The sequence below is a fragment of the Manacus candei genome, unplaced genomic scaffold (assembly GCF_025592945.1).
Source record: "Manacus candei isolate 608988 ecotype Guabito, Panama unplaced genomic scaffold, ASM2559294v1 h1tg000067l, whole genome shotgun sequence".
Classification (NCBI taxonomy): domain Eukaryota; kingdom Metazoa; phylum Chordata; class Aves; order Passeriformes; family Pipridae; genus Manacus; species Manacus candei.
In genome coordinates this window covers 2404335-2424446 of record NW_026138115.1, presented here as the reverse complement: position 1 = coordinate 2424446, position 20112 = coordinate 2404335, and the positions used below count along the sequence as shown (strand labels likewise).

The 20112-nt window shown below is 35.6% G+C and overlaps 2 protein-coding genes across 7 annotated transcripts in view; one reads left to right on the top strand and one right to left on the bottom strand.

Annotated features, from left to right (window-relative positions):
* Positions 1–8927, top strand: part of PPP4R4 (protein phosphatase 4 regulatory subunit 4) — a 67107-nt gene extending 58180 nt beyond the window's left edge. For 4 of the 6 annotated variants that reach the window (XM_051806605.1, XM_051806607.1, XM_051806609.1 and 1 more), the window contains 5 exons: positions 224–299; positions 744–824; positions 1149–1242; positions 1679–1749; positions 2488–2664. In XM_051806605.1, the coding sequence (XP_051662565.1) occupies positions 224–299; positions 744–824; positions 1149–1242; positions 1679–1749; positions 2488–2660 (495 nt within the window). In that variant the 3' untranslated portion in view covers positions 2661–2664. Of the gene's footprint in view, positions 1–223; positions 300–743; positions 825–1148; positions 1243–1678; positions 1750–2487; positions 2665–7774 lie in introns of those variants that run through there. The other 2 variants (XM_051806606.1, XM_051806608.1) reach the window with 1 other exon arrangement.
* Positions 8928–11120: 2193 nt separating this feature from the next.
* Positions 11121–19837, bottom strand: SERPINA10 (serpin family A member 10). Its single transcript, XM_051806681.1, has 5 exons — positions 19672–19837; positions 16074–16814; positions 14853–15126; positions 13979–14126; positions 11121–11550 (listed from the first exon to the last, which is right to left on the bottom strand). The coding sequence occupies exons 2-5, from the start codon at positions 16780–16782 to the stop codon at positions 11359–11361; spliced, it is 1323 nt and encodes a 440-aa protein (XP_051662641.1). The 5' UTR covers positions 16783–16814; positions 19672–19837; the 3' UTR covers positions 11121–11358.
* Between the last annotated feature and the right edge of the window lie 275 nt (positions 19838–20112).

Here is a 20112-nt window from a genome sequence, read left to right as displayed (position 1 = left end):
TCAACTCTGAGCTTTTTTCAGAGTGTGATTTTTATGAGCTATTTTGCCTGATTTCTTCCTGTATTGTTTAATTGGTTCTCTGGATATTCACTAGGGGTTGTACTACTAGTAGGAGAGAGTAAAAATGAACCATTATCTGAGTGATTTGGAAGCAATCCCTTGTTGAAACACAATTTATTTACTTTTTCCTGAGTAATATTTAAGAAAATTATTCATTTTTTAGGAACAATTAGAAAAAGAGAAGCAGCAAACTGAAGGAAGATCTACAAATATTAATGATAAAATGTTTGAAAAGAAGCGTAAGTTTATTTATTTGCGTATATATTGTTTGTGCATGCCTTACTCTTCTACAAAGGTAGTAGAGAAAAGAACAGAAAAGAGACGCTTTACACCGTAAATAGAGTTTAGGAAAGTGGCAATAAAATTTGCTTCTATATATTTCTAAAGTTATTTATGAAAACTAGCATCATTATATATTATATATAATAGTATATATATATAATAATATAATAATATATACATTATTTTGGCTTTATTAGTAAAATGCATTACAATTTAAATTCTCTGTTATTTTTCATTTTGGCATGTAATGTAAATACTCTTCTGTGGTATTTCTGAAGTGTTAGTAGCCCTGGGTTAGATATTTATTACTGTTTGCCCCAGGACTGTGATATGTTATGTCCTCTCTTTTATATAAATCTACGTTTTAAGAGAGAAGCAATTATACTGGACTTTTTTCGTAGGTAGAGACAGTAAAGCATCATCAGTGTTGGCAAAAAGTATCAATCTCTCTGTTTCTGGAAGCTCTTCTGGTACATCAGCAGGTAAGAATTGTTTTAAAAACTCTCCTAGAATGCTTTGGTCTCTCTCCACTGTTGACAACTGTGGACCAAAGTTTCATCTACTATACAAAGGAAAACATTCCACTCCTAGAAGTGAATGTGTTTTCTGTGGTTTTTAGGTTCTTTTTTTATTCTTTAGTACATAAATAGTGACCCAAGGTTTGGGTTTTTTTCATTATTAAAGTATTTAAATCCATTTCTTCAGCTACCATGGGTTGACAGAAAACTGTATTTAAAAGTGTTCTTAATTATTGAGGAAATGCAATGATATTGATATTAAAAAATGTTTGCTCTTTATAATTTTAGGCAAAGAAGAAAAAAAATCCAAGTTGGTTCGAAGCCAGTCTTTCAGTACTCAAGCACTTCATCCAAAATACAGCAACATAGACAAGTGTCCTAAGTATCTTTATTATCTTCATTGCTTACCTCATAGGCAACTGTGTACTAATAGACAGCTGTTATGAAATTATATGCACATGAATCTATGCAAGTAATGATGTGCTCACTGAATTGTGATCTAAATTTTCACTTTTCTCTTTAATTGATTGACTGAGGGAAGAAATACCATCTAAGGCATGCTGAAGCCTAAAAAGTTTTGTGAATTCCTTTTAAGTTAATATATGTCACCTTCTCTCATGTATTAAAAATAATTTTTGATATGAACTGCTAAATCTAATTTTGTACATTACTGAAGAGATTTCAGCATAACTTTCTCATTTAATTTTTTCATACAAACTCGGAAATAACCTCCAAGATTATTAAACAGCAGTATGATACAAGTGAGAGGAGCACTTTCTGAAATAAGCAATTTGGTTTTGTTTTGTTTGCTTTTTAAGTAAAAGTTCTGCTACAGGATATACATCTTCAGTATCAGGAATGGGAAAGAGTTGTATGTTATCCTTTAGTGGTAAGTAGGTTATTATGTTGTTTTACTTTAGTTTTTTGTGTGGATGTTGAATATGTCAGCTCCATTAAACAGGCATGTTGTAAAACATCATTCTACTAAAGACAGCAGCATATAGATATGCAGTACACTTGAACATTTAAGTGCTAGTGTAGTTAGTCTGTTTTTCAGGCTCTTCTTTTTTTCTTAAAAATTTGCTTGAAGTTGCATTTAAAAGTAGTAAAAATAAAATGAGTTTGTCATGACCCAATTGGAATTTTGGATACCATAAAAAGGTTGGATTTGCAGTTTTCTCCCACCTTTTTTACATAAGGAAAAGGAGTATTATGTATAACTTCTACTGAATTAAGAAAGAGAAATTGCTGTTTACAGTTCTTTCCACTAGATGTTGAAGAGTTTGGATGATTAAAGATAAGACTGAAATGAACGACTTCCTAGAGGAACCTTTCTTTCCGTTCACTACTAATGGCCACTGGACAATTAAATTATATTAAATAGCTACATTTTAAGCAGCTAAAGATTGGCCAAATAAATCCTACTATTTTCATACATTAAATGTATTAATATTTTTTTTAAAAATACGTATTCTCATTATTTATTGTTTTTATCATAAAAATACTTGAAGAAATGTTAAATTGAAGCCATTCCCTTAAAATTTTGGATTAGTGCCATAGGAAATATGCCACTATTGCCACTGGAAAAACAACTCATTCTGTTTACTCTGTGTTTATTTTTTTTCAGCCAAAATTCTTTGTCTAAGCTGCAACTCTTTATTTCAGATGATTCATTCCGGACTCATTCTACTGGCAGTAGTGGGAATGCTGCCTTCCTTTCTAGTTCTTCTTCTCGCAACTTATTTAACTCAGCTGACCAAAAGAACAGTGGAAATAAGGAGAGTCAGTCCCGAAGGATGAGCATGTAAGTGGTTGACGAGAGGTTAAACCAAACTTACGGGGAACATTTTCAAAGGGAGTTCAAAGGAGTCATGTAAAATTCAGCCTATATTTAAGATACTGCTGCACACAGATTTTGAAACACTAAAATAGCAGTGTAGAAATGTGATGTACGCAATAATAAGTGTTTCTAAGATGGCATTACCTTCTAATTAGTCTTTCACATTGTTTTCTCTTGCACATGTTTGCATTCAGCTGCTAGATTCTGGGGAGGGTAAAATGGGACAAAGTGAAGGTTAGTGCCTTTGATATATAATAATTACAGTCACAGTGATTTAGCTGCCTGTAAATGGAGAAACAGAATATAAGTATTTTTAGACTACTTAATTTTTCATCGTCCTTCTTTTTATGTGCTTATATAGTTTATGTGTCATTATGTAACAATTTAATGATGAATCTTGAGACTTACAATGAACTGGTACTGTTACTTGTTATTAATGCCTTCTTTGCCTTGCCTTAGCCATTTAGATAAATCAAAAATTCAGTGCTAAGCATCTGCCTTAGGCTGGTTCTCTTTAAACATCAACCTAAACTGTTCAACATTTTGCAAGAACAAAATCAAGAATGTATTTGTTTGCTCGTATGATAAAACTGTAAGTCTTAGAAAATCACTGTGACACATACTCAAATCTCCCATTATCTTACTGGCAGGAAATTCCCTGCAGATTTCTTTTACACTATAACTTTTAGGTCTAAATTGCTACCATTGGACTAGCTGTAATTTTGGGTGCTCAAACTGAGACTTTTCTTGGCTAGCAGAGATTTTCATTCGTAACCAAAGCAGAATGGAGAAGGGAAATGAACCAGCTGTAGCAAGAAAGCAAGGCTGTTTACAAAAGTAGATCTGTGTAGTAGAAGCCAAGGTAGGAAAGAGGAAACACCTTACACTGGTTTGCCAGATATAAAGAGGAAAAAATAGTGTTATCTCTTGAATGGTCTTTTCTGGTGAGTTAAGTATCAGTATGAATATATTTTTCCATTTCAGTATTTTCAGATTCCTTTAAAAAACAAACCAAAAAACGTCCCCCCCACTTTCCTCACAATTTTAAGTTAATAGAATTTGTAAATTATAAAACAAAGCACTCAAAAGTTGAACAAACATGAAAAGAAATTCTCTGAACAGCATTCATTTATCTACTTGTATACTTGAATTTTTCTGCTGGAGTTTTACCATCTTCACTGTACAAGATAATTTTTTTCTGGAATGAAGTCAAGCTTGTGTAGTGATCTATTGTTTTTAAAATTGCATTTTCTTGGTAGAAGAGGTTGGAAGGTAAGTAGTGAATGAAGATGGACTGTTTGTGTTAAGTGGTTTCACAGTAATTTGTCCTTATGATGCGAAATCACGGTGCCCTCTGTCTCTGTCTTTGCCAGTGTCTAATGCTTTCTCCTTAATAATACCCGCAGTACTTCAGACTTTTTATAGGTGATCATTAGGTGGTCACTTATTTCAAAGTACGTCGTTTCAAACTCAACTATTAGATTAGTAGACATGCTGACATTTTCAGATATCTATAAAGTAAATGGGACATGTACCTTGAGAATGTAAAATGTCAGAGTGCTACGTAGTTTCAAAAATTAGGTGTGCTCAAAACCTCATTTTCTTTCACTATATACCTCTGTTCCCTTGCTTTAAAACCAGAAAATAAGTTCAAATATGATCTTTTTTTTAGCAATCATTGTAGGAATTTCAATTACTCATGTCTCACAAGGATTTGGGGAAAATAAATGGATTAATATTCACAAAGCAGTTAGATGCAAAGGTTATTTAGACATTTTTTACATAACATAAAACTTTTCCATATTTCTAAGGTTTTTATATCTGTCACTTAAAATAAAACTGATACCTTTTGCTTGAATAGAAAGGGACAGAAAAAGGCTCACACAGAGCAGTTTGCACCTTTGTCTTCAGGCAGGAGAGTGAAATGTAAGAGACTCACCCAGCTTCAAGTCTCAACCTACCGTTCCCACATGAACACCTTAACAGCAGAGTATTTAAAAGTTTGTATCTGATCAAACACAATGATCTGGATGCTTTCTCTGGTTCAGAAAGTCCCTAAACTGCATGGTGTCAGAAGCCAATAGGATATACTAGGGGAAGAAAAACATTTTTGGAGAAAGAAGAAGAGGCTTAGGATGGCGTACATTTAGTTCTGAATAAGAGTTTTTATATTCTGTGTTCTTGAGGGAAAACACATCTCTCAAGTTGATATAATGTCTGCTGTGCTGTAGATTCATTTTCTCTTTTGTAATCTGGCCCAATACTTAATTATTTTCATAAGAAAGTGGAGCAGCTCTATAAGGAGGAATTAAGAGATACAGATAAAGGAATGTTGGGCGGTAAATGCATTTATTTACATAACCTCATTAATCACAGATATGTTTGAGTGTACCTTTTATCTTTCTTTTATTCAGAAAGTCAGTCCTGGTGCCAAATATACACATATTAAAATAAATAAACTCAAACATGCTGGTTTCAAGGAAACATTATTTTCTAAGTTGAAAGATGGAAAAAATTGATATCCAAGTATATAAGCAGTTGACAGAAATGATTCTGAGAAGAGAATTTGAAAATTGTACAATGAGAAGTACAATAGCATAGGTGCTCATGAATGAGTGTCACCTTCAGTGGACTCACTAAGGCAGAAAACTTGTGAGAAAATAATAATTGAGTATATAGTTAGACTATATCGTCATGTAAATTTACATATGTGCTGATTAAACTTTGCACTGGCCATCTCATCTTAATTCTGGCAAGTCCTAGCTTTCAGTTTGCTGGCTCTACAATTTGAATATGATAACTTCTAATATGTTGCTTTTTCTAAGTAATTAGGTGTGTTATGTGGGCTGTAACATGTTTAATAATAAAAATATAATCAGATATAATGAATGATTCTTAGTTCAAAGTGATATATATTTGGACAACATATTGTCTAATTGCTTAAGCATAATATTTTCCATAAAATTGCTCTACTGAATATTGGCAAATGTTCACTTTTGACAATACAGTGCAGTTTGCAGGGAAGAAGAATTTCTGATTTTATATATGATGATGCTCCAGGAATTTTTCAAAACTCAAAGTGACTTTGATGGAGAGCTGAGTTCTTCACTTACCATACTTGTGAATTCAAACATGTGGTTTGTTCCATTTCAGATATGTGAAAATAATGTAGATGCAAGAAAAAAAAATCAGTAAATCATGTTCCAGTGCTCACAAGACAAGAAAGTGACGATTAGCATTGTTGTAATTTGCTAGACCTTAGGTAATCCTAAAGCAATAGAAAATATAAGAATTATGCTTCAGATGCACCTGTGTAACTTAATGGTGGAATCACAAAAGAGATCAATATCTGCTTTAAGTACCTTATGGAATAGGAAAAAATCACAAGGAGCACTGGTTGAGTATTTCGTCCCACAAGTGATCTTATTTCAATCACTTTACAGAGCAGACGTGCTTTTCTGACTTTAGCTTGAAGAGTTGCCAGTTAGATCATGAATCATCCTAGTGCAGACATTGACATGATTCATGAACACTGCGTTCTGTCAAGTAGTCCAATCTTGTATCATTGTGCTGTGAAGCTTTATTATATTCTTTTGAATGTTTTCAACTTAGGATAGATATAATCTGTTTAGCTTGAGTTTACATTGCTGTAATATGACTGATTTCAATATCCAGTTTTTTATCATAGAATCATAGAATCCATTGGGTTGGAAAAGACCTCCGAGATCATCGAGTCCAACCCTTGGTCCAAATCCAGTCCATTTACTAGATCATGGCACTCAGTGCCATGTGCAATCTGTGTTTAAAAATCTCCAGGGATGGTGAATCCACCACCTCTCTGGGCAGCCCATTCCAATGCCTGAAAAACTATTTAGAAACTTTATAGATTAATCAATAAAAATATCCACCTTATAGACAGCACTTAAGAATCGTGCATCTTGCCTACAGACATACAGATATTGCCTGATATTATTTCCCTTTCATTTAAAACTTTCTTCAAGAATGAGTGGTACAGGTTTTCCATCCTCTAAAAAGTGGGAGTAGTTTATTGTTGCATAGAAATTAATTTGTTAATAATAAATTGATATCAGTATTTTATAAGATGTCCACAGCTGAACCTTTAGACATCCAATTTGGTGCATGGCCATATTATAGCAATTATATGTGTAAGTATTTTATATACTGTCTTTCATCCAGTCATATAATTGCTTAGGAAGTTGAGTACAAAACGAAATAGTTCTGCCACTGATCTCTAACACTTTGAGTTGGTTACTTACAGCTTCTAATCATGTTTTCATGCTGATGCTTAAGATGCTAGGAGTTCTGAGGTCCAGTGGGAATGGCATATGTTTTGCATCACATTTTTATGATGAAACTGGTAGGTATCCTGACACTGATATATTATCATACAATATATGCAGTTTTTAAATATTCAGCAGTTTTAAAAGGGCAAAACAGAACAATATATTGTGTTATATGTAAATGATACTGTAAAATATTGATGCAAATTAACATTTCCACAGAGTTCTAAAAATTAAGCCCCATTGTTTGAAATATTTCTGACCAATACAAACAGTTTTTAATTGACATAGCCACGACTCTGTGAAGCTGAAAACCAGTACATTTAAAGATTAAAAAATTAAGGCATGAAAAATCCAGAAACTACCCAGAGGACATTGTGGTCAACAGATGACCTAGAAATCACACAGTAATGAGCTCTAAGTTTCTCTCTCCTCCCCATCTTCACTTTCCCCAGATTTTATCGTGGGTTGGGCTGGAGACCTCTGGCACTTTTTGTAGCCATGAGCAGACTGGTTGTAATAGCTTAGCCATCTCAGATGGATCTCTGTGGGACCTTCTGCAGACAACTTAATGGAGAACTTCACCCTTGTTGTGAAGAATGCCCTCAGGATGTGTCCATTTGGCTTTTTTAGTGGGTGCAGTAGAGCAACTAGTAATTTTTAAAGCACAGCAGCTTATAATTATGTTAAAATGTTGCGCACAATAACAGTTTGTTATGTTATTTAATAATATAGCAACAACAAATTATGTATGTTTCTTCTTTTGTATGAAGAAAAAACAGAAAATCAAACTCCTAGATCATCTGACAGAAAAAAGAGGGAACCAGAAACTGGTGGAAGCAACGTTCTGGTGAGATAAGTTGGGAGCAGCAGATGGGACTTTCTAATGCCTGGAATGAATAAAATACATCCTGCGATGTTAAAACTCTTAAATAAATCTTTTAAATAAAATTCCAAGCTGCAAAATATGTTCAGATAAACAATGTAATGGTTGCAGAATTGTGAAATGATATGGAATATAACTTCAGCTATGTACTCTTTACTGCTGTAGCTAAAGAGAAGGTTTTGTTTTCTTCTATTATGCCTTTGTAGTTCAAATTCTTAGATTTAGAATGCACATACCCATTACTTAATTGGCTTATCTACAATTTTAGCAACTCTTAGCACCCATGTTTTATGCAAGTAATAGAAAGAATTGTTATGAATATGAAAAAGTAATCCCACATTTTAAAGAATCTGATTTAAGACCAAAGTCCAGAACCATTGATCAGTCTATTAAAAAAACCATAAACCTTAGAAGCATTGTGCTGTGAATTTGGAGTTAATGCTTTTCCAAGTACTCAGTTCATAAAAATTCTGTATAAATTTCAAAGCAATCTAAAAGCAAATGTCTCCAGATGATGTAAAAAAAAAGTTTTATTTCATAAGTTTTGTTGTATAAATACTTGTTTTGATTTTTAGTATTTCAGATTGTATTTTCACTTGAATAATTTATAGTAATGAATCCAGTTTTTAATCAGCTGTAATTGCAAGCTGTCATGGTTCAGTGATGTCATCTGCATTTGTTTGTACTAATGCTAATGTTTCTATCAAAATTTCTCTGTGGAAAAACATGCAATCCTATTTTAAAAAGTGCTATTTATGCCAATACTTGAGAGAGAGCCTATGAAGCTATTGTCAGCTTCTCTATTCCAAAATCGAAGCAGCATTACTATATTGATATCAGAAATCTGTGGTTTTTAAAATTTATTGGTGTATGATAAAGATGATCTGATCTGTGTATGCATATGCGCGTGTGGTTACTTTTTATAATGTAAAAACATGAACAATGATTTACTCAAAATAAAACCTAGGACAATGCTGTACATGCATGTTCTTGAAAAAAAGTTCTCAGGGCATCTTTTATAATTAAAATAAATAAAAGCATTTACCCATAGAGGGTATTTATTTAAAATGGTAATAATGCTGGATGTATGCTGTCTTGTGTGAAGTAGAAAATGTGCCTTTGGATTTGGAAGTATTTCAGTCTCTGAATTCTTAAGCTTCTTACACCACAGTTGGATTTACCTGTATTCTGACTTAAGTCACAGACATTGTCTAGGTTCTGTGGAAACACTCAAATTTTCAGTTTGTTCTGCAGCCTGGTGTAGGATCTTGTAAATGACAGATTTCTTTAAAAGCTTCTGCAAGTATTATGATGTTTAACATTCAGTATGGATATAGATACACAGATGACCTGTGCTGGCTTCTCCTGGGTTCTGCTTTTGTCTCATTGATGAAAACAGATACTCCCAGCTCCCCATGGACAACTAACTCATTGTGCCAGCTACAGCTGCTCACCCGTGGGCCACAGGAGACTGCTCAATCTGTTCTTAGTCTGACTTTTGCTAGGGACCAAACTGAGACCAGCAGCAGCCAGCTGCAGAACAGGACACAAAACTGTGTTTGCCCTTTCAATGGCTTTATTAGAGCAATGCAAAACAACCAGTAAGTTCAGAAATTATCTAAGCTCTTTTTCCCCTTAAGAGCATGTAATGAGTTCTGTATACAGTCTGTCTTTTTGTTTCATATTGGCTGTCATTTGTTTGTAATTTTTAACTGATTAATATATTTAATACTGATAACACATGCTCCACTCAATAACCCTATTATGTAATAAATTCTTGCTATGTAATCTTTAAATGCTCTATTTAGACGTTTTTTGGACTAGGCATCTTCCTTGTGGAATACCTTTGGTGTCTTGTGCATACTTTCATCAGTCCTTCACAATACAGACCTTCATCCAAGCAGTCCTTTTTGGGGCCTCTCACTTCTAGGTTAGTTCTGTTAAAGGGCACCAATGCTTTTGAACCCTTCAAAGCATTGATTTTACCTGCTAATCACCTGTGGGTCTAGAATAACAGCTGAAGGTCAACTTTACAGTGTAATTGGTTGGTTCTCATATACACCAGCAGCAGGAAGGAGTGATTCTCCTTCTGGGTACATTCATACTGCCTTGTGGAGTTAGGTTAGATGTACCTTCGTAGTCCAGTCAGATACCAGAGCCTGCCTCTTAAGTCCTTTTGTGAATGTCTTACCCCAGTGTCTGGGCTGTTGTGGGCAGACATCTAATGGTAACTGAGGTGATTTTTTGAGATTTGCCATCTTTATCCTCTAATTTATCTTTTGTATCTTCTCTTGTGGATGCATCTGTCTTTGTGTGTTTACTGATAAGATGTCTTTGAAGCTCCGTGCCAAATGATTTTGAACACTCTTCTGCTCCCTTTTTGGCACCTATTTTGTGAAGGTTGTATGAGCAAGCAGAATAAGGCTTAGATCTGTTAGCTATATAAAGCTAGAAGGAGATTTTTGTGTTGTTCCGTACTTTATATATAGGACTCTGCTAATTAAAATTTACTGAATATTAAGATTTTGCAGTTCTGTTGAAATCACTGCTCTACTTGAATAAAGGAAATTGTGTCTAGATCATGGAAATATTTTTCTGTAGCATTTTGGCAACATATTTTGGACTCTGGGATGAACTCCATGATTAGATTTATTCCAATTTTATGGAGGTATTTTTTTTCCTACCAAAGTCGGTCATAGTTCAGTCATAAAGTCCTGTTACGTAGCTCACCCTGGTATCTAGATGATATTACAGGCAGAAATTCTGGTTTTAGGAGAGGCCCAGCTTGGTGTTATGAAATAGTACATGCCAGATTTTCCACATTCAGAATATCTGTTATTTTTCTGAATTATTTTGTTTTTAATACAGGGAATATTTTCAAAGCAGGCACATCATGTACTCTGAGAGAATGAGGTGATTTGATACTCTGCATAAACACTTTAAGAGGTCACACTCACAGACAATGTATTAGACTTCATGATAGACTCAGGGCAATTTCTTCAGTTATAAAGATCTCTAGAGAGAGGCTATAAATTCTGTATTAGGGCTTGATACTGCTTCTGTTTTTGTAAGTAGCAAAAGTATGCTAACATTGAAGTCACTAGGCTCTTAAGTCTCTGCAACAGAGGATAACATGGAGGAAACTGCAGTGTTTGGGAATATTTTGGCATATGAACCTGGGGTTTTATTCAGACCACTAAAATACTGATTTTTGAGAGTTCAGTTCTGTGGTTTTGTTTTGGTTTTTTTTAATTTCAGACAGATTTTAAAAGTCACATTTTTGCCACTTTGAGCCTTAGTGAATTTAGCTTGTTACTTGGCATTAATAATTACTAGGATGACCTGCTGCTAGCTGGAGAGACAAAACAGGTTTTCACATTTCATATTTCAATGTCTTTTTATTCTAATAGAAATTAATAAGATAAAAGTAATACCTCTTATGTACCAAAGAATAGACACTGTTACCTTTATTCACATTTTTGTTGGATCAACCACCCTGCCAATGAACAGTAATGTTTTAAAAGTTTCTTCAAAAATCATAAAAAGGAAGGGTCGGTTCACTTTGATGACAGGAGGCACCGTGAGTGCAATTATTTCTGACCCACTGGCTGCTGCGGCCTCAGTTCCTTCTTCATCCACTTCAATTACTGCCTTTTGGACAACCTGAAGTACAAGGTAGAAATAAAATATGTGACAGAAATAAATATTAACATGAAGAATATTTTTCCAAGTGAGGCATTCAGTCGAAGTAGGCTTCTGTTAAGGATTAAAAATGTGAGTGGGTCAGTGCAATCTAACTTTGCTAGACTGGTAGACCCACGCGCTGTCTACTTCAGCAGCAAAGATATTAGTGCAGCCACCATGCCCACAATACTCACATTGTGGATGTTAGTTCAGGAGTCATTGTGCTTTTCCATGCTTCTGAGCATAGACTTCACTTAGAGATTGGGGTTTTTGTTCTTGCAGCTGGTAGCATGAAGCAACCATTGCATTTGTATAGTGCTCCTCTTTGACACCTAACTGTGCAAGGGAGAGTTTCTCAAAAATAGGGAGTGTTTTCAGCAGTCACAAACACTGGCTGAGTATGTCATCCACAGCTGATTTTGTGAGAGCTTAGGGAAATGGATCAATCTTGGCTTTTTTTCCCTGTATATTTCTAATTTGTTCGTTTGGTAGCGCAGATTAAATGTGTGCAGCAATGAGATAAATGCTGGCTTGGTTTGAGGACCTTCCCACTGAAATCGCAGGCTGGCAGAATCTGATTCTTTTCCATTTTGTTCTTTCAGGCTGCATATACTTTTGAGTGCTTCCTCTATGTTTGGTGAACTGCCTGGTCAGCTAGTGGATTTCCAACTCCAATACTCCTAATTCTAGGAATTACTTATATGAGACAGTTAAAGGACTTCACCAGTGTTGAGCTCTCTGCTAAACATTCTTAAATAATGAATTTGGCTTTCATGATTCACAGGGACAGGATGCTCCTTTGGCACTTTGCAGCTGATGCACATATTGCTTCTAATACCAGTTAGCAGCTACTCTTAAAGTGTGTTTTTTTTTCATAACACAATAGAGTTAACTGCTGAGAATCAGTACAAAAGCTATATGATCACAAGGAAGGGTGGGAAAGTGCTGCAGATTGCCATTGTATTTCCCAACAGTGAAATAGTTTATAACAAACTGAAAATCACTGCAATTCTCATCCATTAAGTATTTATTCTTAGGATGTTACATTTTCCCAGAAAGGTTGCTTTGTTAAACCAGCACAATTTTGAAAACCTGTAGGTCGGGCATTAGAGTTTTTGAAACTTATATAGAGGTGTTTATTATACCACCCTATTAACTGGCCAGTCCCAAAGGCTTCTACAAGGATTTGGTGTAGGGAGACTTGTAAGAGCAGCATCTGGATACTTCTTTCTCATAGGATACAAATACCTCAAGGAAGGATGCAAAGAAGATGGAACCAGGGTCTTCACCTTACATAAGTTTATAAAGCTGTGTTTTCAAATCCTGTGTCAGATTAGTATCATTTGGGTCTTGTTTTCCTCAACTGTTTATAAATTCATCTTGTTTCAGAAATTTTGTTACTTCTACTCTAATGTAATTTGTATTTAGCATTAATTGCATTTCATCTTGTTCCACCTCCATTCTAAAGGTACAAGTTTCTCTGTGTAGTATGTCTTTTATCTCCTTTCTTTGATCATGCCTTTTAATTTTCTATCATCAGCAAGTTGTCTTTTCTATAGACTAGCTGTTTCTTTTTCATAAGGCATCTCTTGTCACACAGACCTGATCTTTCTTGATATTGATGTGATTGTCAAGTCCTCTGTCTTCCATTTCTTCTGCTTCTCATTCTGCCTCTGTTTTCTAACAATCTATTGAAATTCATCTTTCTTCTCCCTTAAGTAGTGGTACTAAGTAGCTCCTCCTCCTTTTTTTCCTTGGGGCTGTGTTCTGTCTTTTTGGTCATTCACTGTTCTTGCATTTGCCTGTTTAAAGATCTTTAAAAGTTCCAGCATATGAAGTGGAACATCTGTTTGGTTGGAGTACAACTATGTTGTGCCAGTGCTTTGCTGTGAGATTCTGGTTTTAATTTTCCATGGTATGCAGAAGAATAGGCAGGACTGCTTTGATTTCTCTTTCTCACTGTTACCTTTTTGAGATTTTATTATTTGAACTTTCCAAAGTTCTTTATTTTTTGAGAATTATACCTGTCTCTGGACTGTGTATGATGAGTTCCCTCTGGGTTTCCTTCTGTGCTCTGGCTTTTACCATTTGACAGTAATTTACAATGTCTTTCTTGTTCACAGTTTTTGTGCAGTTGTGCTCCTTCTCTGTCAACCATATTCCTCTTGAGGCAGAGCTCTTCTCCTGTGATGGATTAGCTTTGGGAGGTGTTGAGCATTTGTGACATATAACTGTCCCTTACTTCTATACACCTCATACTTGAAGTGAGATCCATATTGAATAAGGTGTTTAGATTGCAGATGAGGTACTTTGGTATTAGTGTCCCTATAAATGTGTATGACAGTCTCTTGGCTGGGCCATTTATCTACTATTACAATCCAAATAGCAAGAATTTTGGAAGGCTTACCTGTGAAACTGCTGCATATTCTTGATCTGTGAGATGACTAAGATCTGCTGTACGTGTAAAGAGATTTTTAATTCCAAGACCATGAAGCAGTTTTTTCATCTTGTATTTTTGCTGTAGTTTGAACTTTGGAACTGAAATATCCACTGTTCTGTTAAAAAAAAAATTCAGTGCAAACTTGGACTATGCAGTAGAACACTTGGCTGCTGAAATGCACACTACTCAGGAATTAAACTTTATACGGAGAAAGAAGGGACAGACACTGAAGAGTCTCTGCTGGCATTTAGTTTGGCAGAAAATTGTCTCTGACCTGTTAACTCCCAGTGATCCAAGAAATCATTTCCTTCTCTGTATAAAATACTTCCAGTGGCACTTAAAAGTGCCCTGATACCAGGATGACACACTTATTTATTGACTAGTGAAAATAATTGTCGCTTCAGGAATTACATTCCACAGGAATAATTTGGGTTTACATTTTCATATTCAAATTTACCAGTCACTCTGGATTTGCCCTGGTAAGAAATGTGTAATAAATGTACTTCATGTTTAGATTTATTGTGGACTTTGCCTGTCAGTGCTGTATTTAAGGGGAGAGAATACCCAAGGAAGAATATGGAAAGACTACATTGACTATGCCCTCAGAAAGACAGACACTTCTGAGAGGAGTCAAAGATTTGTCCTCCCAGAGTAGAAACTTTCATGTGACACTTGGGCTGTGGACAGGCCATTAAAGAACCTCTGCTCTGTAGATACCTAATGCCACAGAGATGCTAACATGTGAAAAGGCTTAGGAAGACCTGCTAATCTTTGTTGAGCTTTATTGCTTTGCTGCAGTAGGCATCAAAGACATTAGGGCCCATGGGTGTCAAAGCAGTACCTGATTTTCATGTTTCCAAGCCAGGATTCCACAAGCTCTGTAGACAAATGGTCTTCAAGTGAAATGTAGTCTCCCCCTTTTTCTGGGATAACAATCAGCATGTGGGCATTCCCTCTGTAAGGTATCTTTATCACAGTACATCTTAAGTTCTCATCAAAAGTTGAATTAATTTTATCTGACTTGAACATCATGGGTACCTGTACACTTCTGTATTTATTTATGTGGAAAGTCTCCATTTCTGTGAATTTGGAATTAAATGGGTAGACCCACTTGCCTGAGGAAAGAAAGAAAGAAATTAAATCATTATTTGCATTTAGATTTGTTTAGAAAAATGTTCAGAAAAGCTTAAAAAAACTATAGGATATTTTCTGTATCTAGTTGAAGTGTCTGTCAGTCGTATCTGGGAAAAGTGGATGACAATTTCAGTACATGAAATTATTAATAGAATTTTTTTACATCAGAAAAAGGAAAAGGAAGTAATCCACAAACTCCTTCATTTACACAGAAAGAAGGGAAATATTTTTCTAAGGTTGGTTAGTTTCCACTCAGGTTCAGAATTGATACTCTCTTTGTTTATTAAATGCCTGGTGAACATCTGACCTTTATTGACATGTAACCTTCTCTGAAATTCTCTACCAGCTCTTCAATATCCTGTATGTAATTTAATTATACAGTCCTTCGAATGGGGATTCAGTAATGCACTGACCTCTCCACAGAGTGGTTGTGCCCATCACAACTATTTCTTTCCCTCCCCTCATAGGTAGTATAATGGGGTAGCTGGGTTCCTCTGGGGAAAGGGATTCTTGATGGAAATAGAAAAATTATTTTTGTTTCAATGATTTTGTGTACTATGTAAAATTCGTCCATAATTTTATGCCCGGTATCCAGCATTCAAGAGTATTGTGATCAAGGCTTTTTCATTTTGGTGGATGAATGAAAATTAAACATGCTTTTGAGTCATAGAGATCATTTGGGGATGCACTGAGGTAAGGGGTTTTTTTTTGCTTTGAGACTTTTGTATGGAAGAAAGCGTAGAATTGTGGTTCCCTATCATAAAAAACAATTTCCTATTAAATAAACCTAAAGGAAGGAAGTAAATCTAGATAGAGACACAGAGAAACAGGACATCTGAATTTATTTAAGCTCCTCTTAATGTAGCTGAAGTTAGAGTTTTGATTCTTCTAATAAGTAATAATTTTCCAATATAAGACCAGCTATTACCTTTAAAGACAATGTAGTCCACAAGTAGCAATTTATTATGGCGGTCAAGCTCTTCAAAAAGATCTGGGATTTTTCCTTTGGTCCTCTTGTAAATGTTTTGATTTATGAGAAGTTTTGCCTGAGTAAAGTTTTCAAAGTCCACTCTCAGGAATTCCATATCAAAGTACTGCTTAGATAAATTCAGGAAAGACTCCTTGAGTCTGAAGTCCTTTTGGATAAAAGAAAGAGTACCTTGCATGAGGAGAAGTTCTTGATTCATTGTGAGTTTATCTGTCAGTTCTTTAAACAAAGCTGGTAAATGTTGGTGATCCATGCTGTCCTTCAAAGCATGGAGGTTTAGACCTTTTACTATTTGTCTGTATGTTTCCCCTTTGGCTGCCAGCATATAAACAGTCATGAGAGCTGATACAGAAAGGGGAGAGATGATCACATTGTTATCATGTGTCATTGCAATTTTTCTGTAGAGGTTAAATCCAAAATTTGCAGTCTTTTCAGTGAAGTTGTAAAGAGTGAAGTCTTCAAGACCTTGATCTTCAGATGGCTTAGAGATATTTTTGTGAGGATACCACTCTTCAGAAATACTGACATTTTTACTTCTTTCCAAGAAATTATTGTCTTTTTCCTCCTTTGAAATGTTAGGTTTGATGCCAGCCTTGATGAATTCAACACATATTTCACTTAAGAGGAGTAGGTAAATTCCGTTTTTCATGTCGACATCCAGTAATGAGCTCTTTTTTTTCTCTAGAAAAAAAGAAAGGCAACACAATGACTTTTTAGTTTGTTCTTCTCTTCACAAGGCAAAAGGTCATAGATGTAATGAAGTGGTCTTTCTGCCTGTTCAGGGTATATATTCTAAATCTAAGATCTCATTCCTGTCTGATAAGTCAAATTTGGATCAGTGAAAGAGAGGAGTTTCAAACATAATTAAATTAATCCAGAAAAGATATCATGATTTTCTGGTATTGGTGATTCATGTCAGGAGTAGTTCACTGATTTTCCATTGCTCACTTGTATTTTTTTTACAAAATGAAACCCAGATTTCAAGCACAATATGCAGCTCAAAGATGAAAAATGGAAAATGAAAGATGAAAAGTGAAAAGCTGTGTTGCAACTTTCATCCTGGGAAATTGATGTCATCTGTAAGCACAAGAATTCTAGGCAGCATGTGGTGGAAACAATATGCTTGGCCTTCATAATTTCATTTCACTTTTCCTCCTGCTTTAGTTTGTTTATCACTCCATTCAGATCGTTCTCCTGATCACATGCCATAGGATTCCCTGCTGAAATAGGTCCATTGGTGCTGTTTCCTCCCTGAAAATAGCATGTTTCAATGTCAAATAGCAAAAGGATGAAGCAGTTGTTCTATGCTTAAAAATACAGCATTTTACACAAGTTTTGATTTCTGAGAAAAGTTAATACAAGGTCTCTCATCTGACCAAAGAAGCATTTGGAGAAAACTGAACACATCTTAGAGGAGACCTCAGGCAAACTTTAGCATCACACATTAATGGTGTAAATTTGCACATGAAACACTTTTCAAGCATGAAATGCAAATATGGTTATCATCCACCTTTCCATTAAAGCAATATATGAATTCTTTCCCATACAGCAGTGTGGAATTGCACCTTTTGGAAAAATTTTGAATGGTTGCAGTCTTTGGAGATGCATTTTCCCATTGTAAATTAAGCAGGATGTCCAAGATTACCAAGCCTGCACAGATTCCTTTTTTATAGCAGTGGCATGCAGAGAGATAAATGAGATGAAAAGATGGATTATATGGTCCATCTTTAAAGTAGTAAGTGATTCAATAGTCTAGAATCACATGACACTGTAAACTACTCCTTTTAAGTTAAGGATCTGTACAGCAAATTATGGTCATTGTATAATTTGTGATTTGGTGTATGGGAAAACTGCTTTTATTCAATTTATTCAGAGTTCAGCTGAATTTCACAGTTGGCTAATTTAGGCTGTGGGAGTTAGTCCTGAAAAGGTATGTTGATGTGAGTACTGAGATGTTCAGGTGCCAAGTCACAGGGTGCTTTTGGCAGTCAGGTGGTGTGCTATTTTCTTTTGAGATAATAGGTCACGTTCTGTACTTGGTGCAACACAGATGGGCTGTCATGACTTAATCGGGAGGCAGTGAAATCCTGAATGTTATGCCTCCTCTCGAGGCATAACATGGCAGACAGAGAACAGAGTAAAATATGCAGCGAATATTTTGTGAATATTTTTTTCTTTATTTTTCTTTCCCATTAACTCCTGGTTTATTTTCAATCTGATTCTCAGTGTCTGGATTTTGCAGGACTGGAATAGAGAAGAGAATGACTTCACTTCAGCTCCTGCCTTGCTGTTCAAATGGTGCATGTGATTTCTGGACAGTTGGGATACTCACTGTCCACTGATGGACTGCAAGCAGTGCAGTTCAGAGCTATTGCAGTAACTTCTGGGCATTTCTGCTGCTTATGTAGTGACCCACTTCTGTGGGAGGTAACATAGGCACAGAGTTCCTGTTCCTGCTGCAATGCTGTGCTTGCCCTGGCAGCAAAGAAGGAGGTTCTTTCCTCTGGGAGTCATCCCTACTTCAAAGAAGGATCTTTGGACATTGCCAAGTCAGCTCTAGCACAGAAGCAGGGATTGGAAAATATTGCTTTTGATCACGTTCAGTCACAGAGGAAGGGTTTTCTGCTGCAATCCATCCCTCTAAAAGAACATCAGGCCTAACTGCTCATTAGGCATTGCAGAATGCCAGCACTTCCTCATCTTTTCTAGGCATAGTGCAATTCCGGTGCAACATCTGGCAGTGTTGTGTTTGGCAGATGTCACTGTTGCGTCTCTCTGAGAGGTGGGGACAGTACTTGGTTCAAGTGGGCCACCAGCTCCTCCATGAGATGTAAAGGGACTGAATGGGGAAAGTGATGAGCTGCCTTCCAGAGGGCTCTGCCATCCCAACACAAATAGGTTTCAGACTGAAAGGACAGGGGAAATGTGGAAGCTCTTCTTTACAGGCACATCCCAGACCATTCAACACTCAAAAGATTGATAACAGCATACACAAACAGTAACATAAACAAATGCTACTTATTTGGGTGTAATGAACATCACAGGAATAAGAACTTTGCAGTTGCACGAAATATTCCCTGCAAATCTGAGATTGCAAAAATTTAAAGTTAACATTACAGCAGCTGTATCATTCACCTCTACTAACAGTTAGAAATAAAGCATGTCCTCTAGAAGCAGGAAAAAACAGTTCTGGGAACAATAAGGTGGAATTTTTGAAGATTATAGACTCATATTTTTAGACCCAAGTAAAGCTTATTGCTAATTTTAGGTAACTCACTTTATGCATAGACAGTTCATTAATAAACTGTGTTAGAACAAAGTGAACATTATTTCCATTTTAAGAAATATTTGTTTCTAGTAGTATCAGTATTAAAGAAGTTACTTGTGCAAATGCCTTTTTCTTCTGAAGACATTAGAGCATTTAAAACTGCACACCTAGAGGCTCACTGGTAAATATGTAAAATTGCATATATATGTATGAAAAATATAATAATCCTTCCCTTTACAATCTAAATGCTTCATATAAATCTTGTCTTACCTATTAGGTAGCTCCTCTGTTACTTTTCTCAATCAGCTGTGTTTAAAAATGAGAAGAAGTTGTCTGTCCCATGTAGAAGTTTTTGAACAAATATTTGCCCTTCCAAAGAGTGATAATCTGGTTTTGTCTGTTATAAATTAACTGCTTTATAAACACTGAATTTTGTTTCCCATAAATGGCATAATGAGGGAGGGTTATATTCCAGTAAATATATTATATTTTTCACAGGAAACAAGAAAACAAGAAAGTCTTTGCATCTAGCCCTTCGTCACCCTGTCAGGATGTGGCCCCACAGATCCAGTTGTCTATAAGAATTATATTACAGGCAAGCTCTGAGCTACTCAGTGGTGGAAGCAGTATCCAATCCTGCTTTAAATACCTCCTTACATAAAAGGCTATGTCACAATTCACTGAGGCAGGGGAAGCACAAGGGAGGGAGAC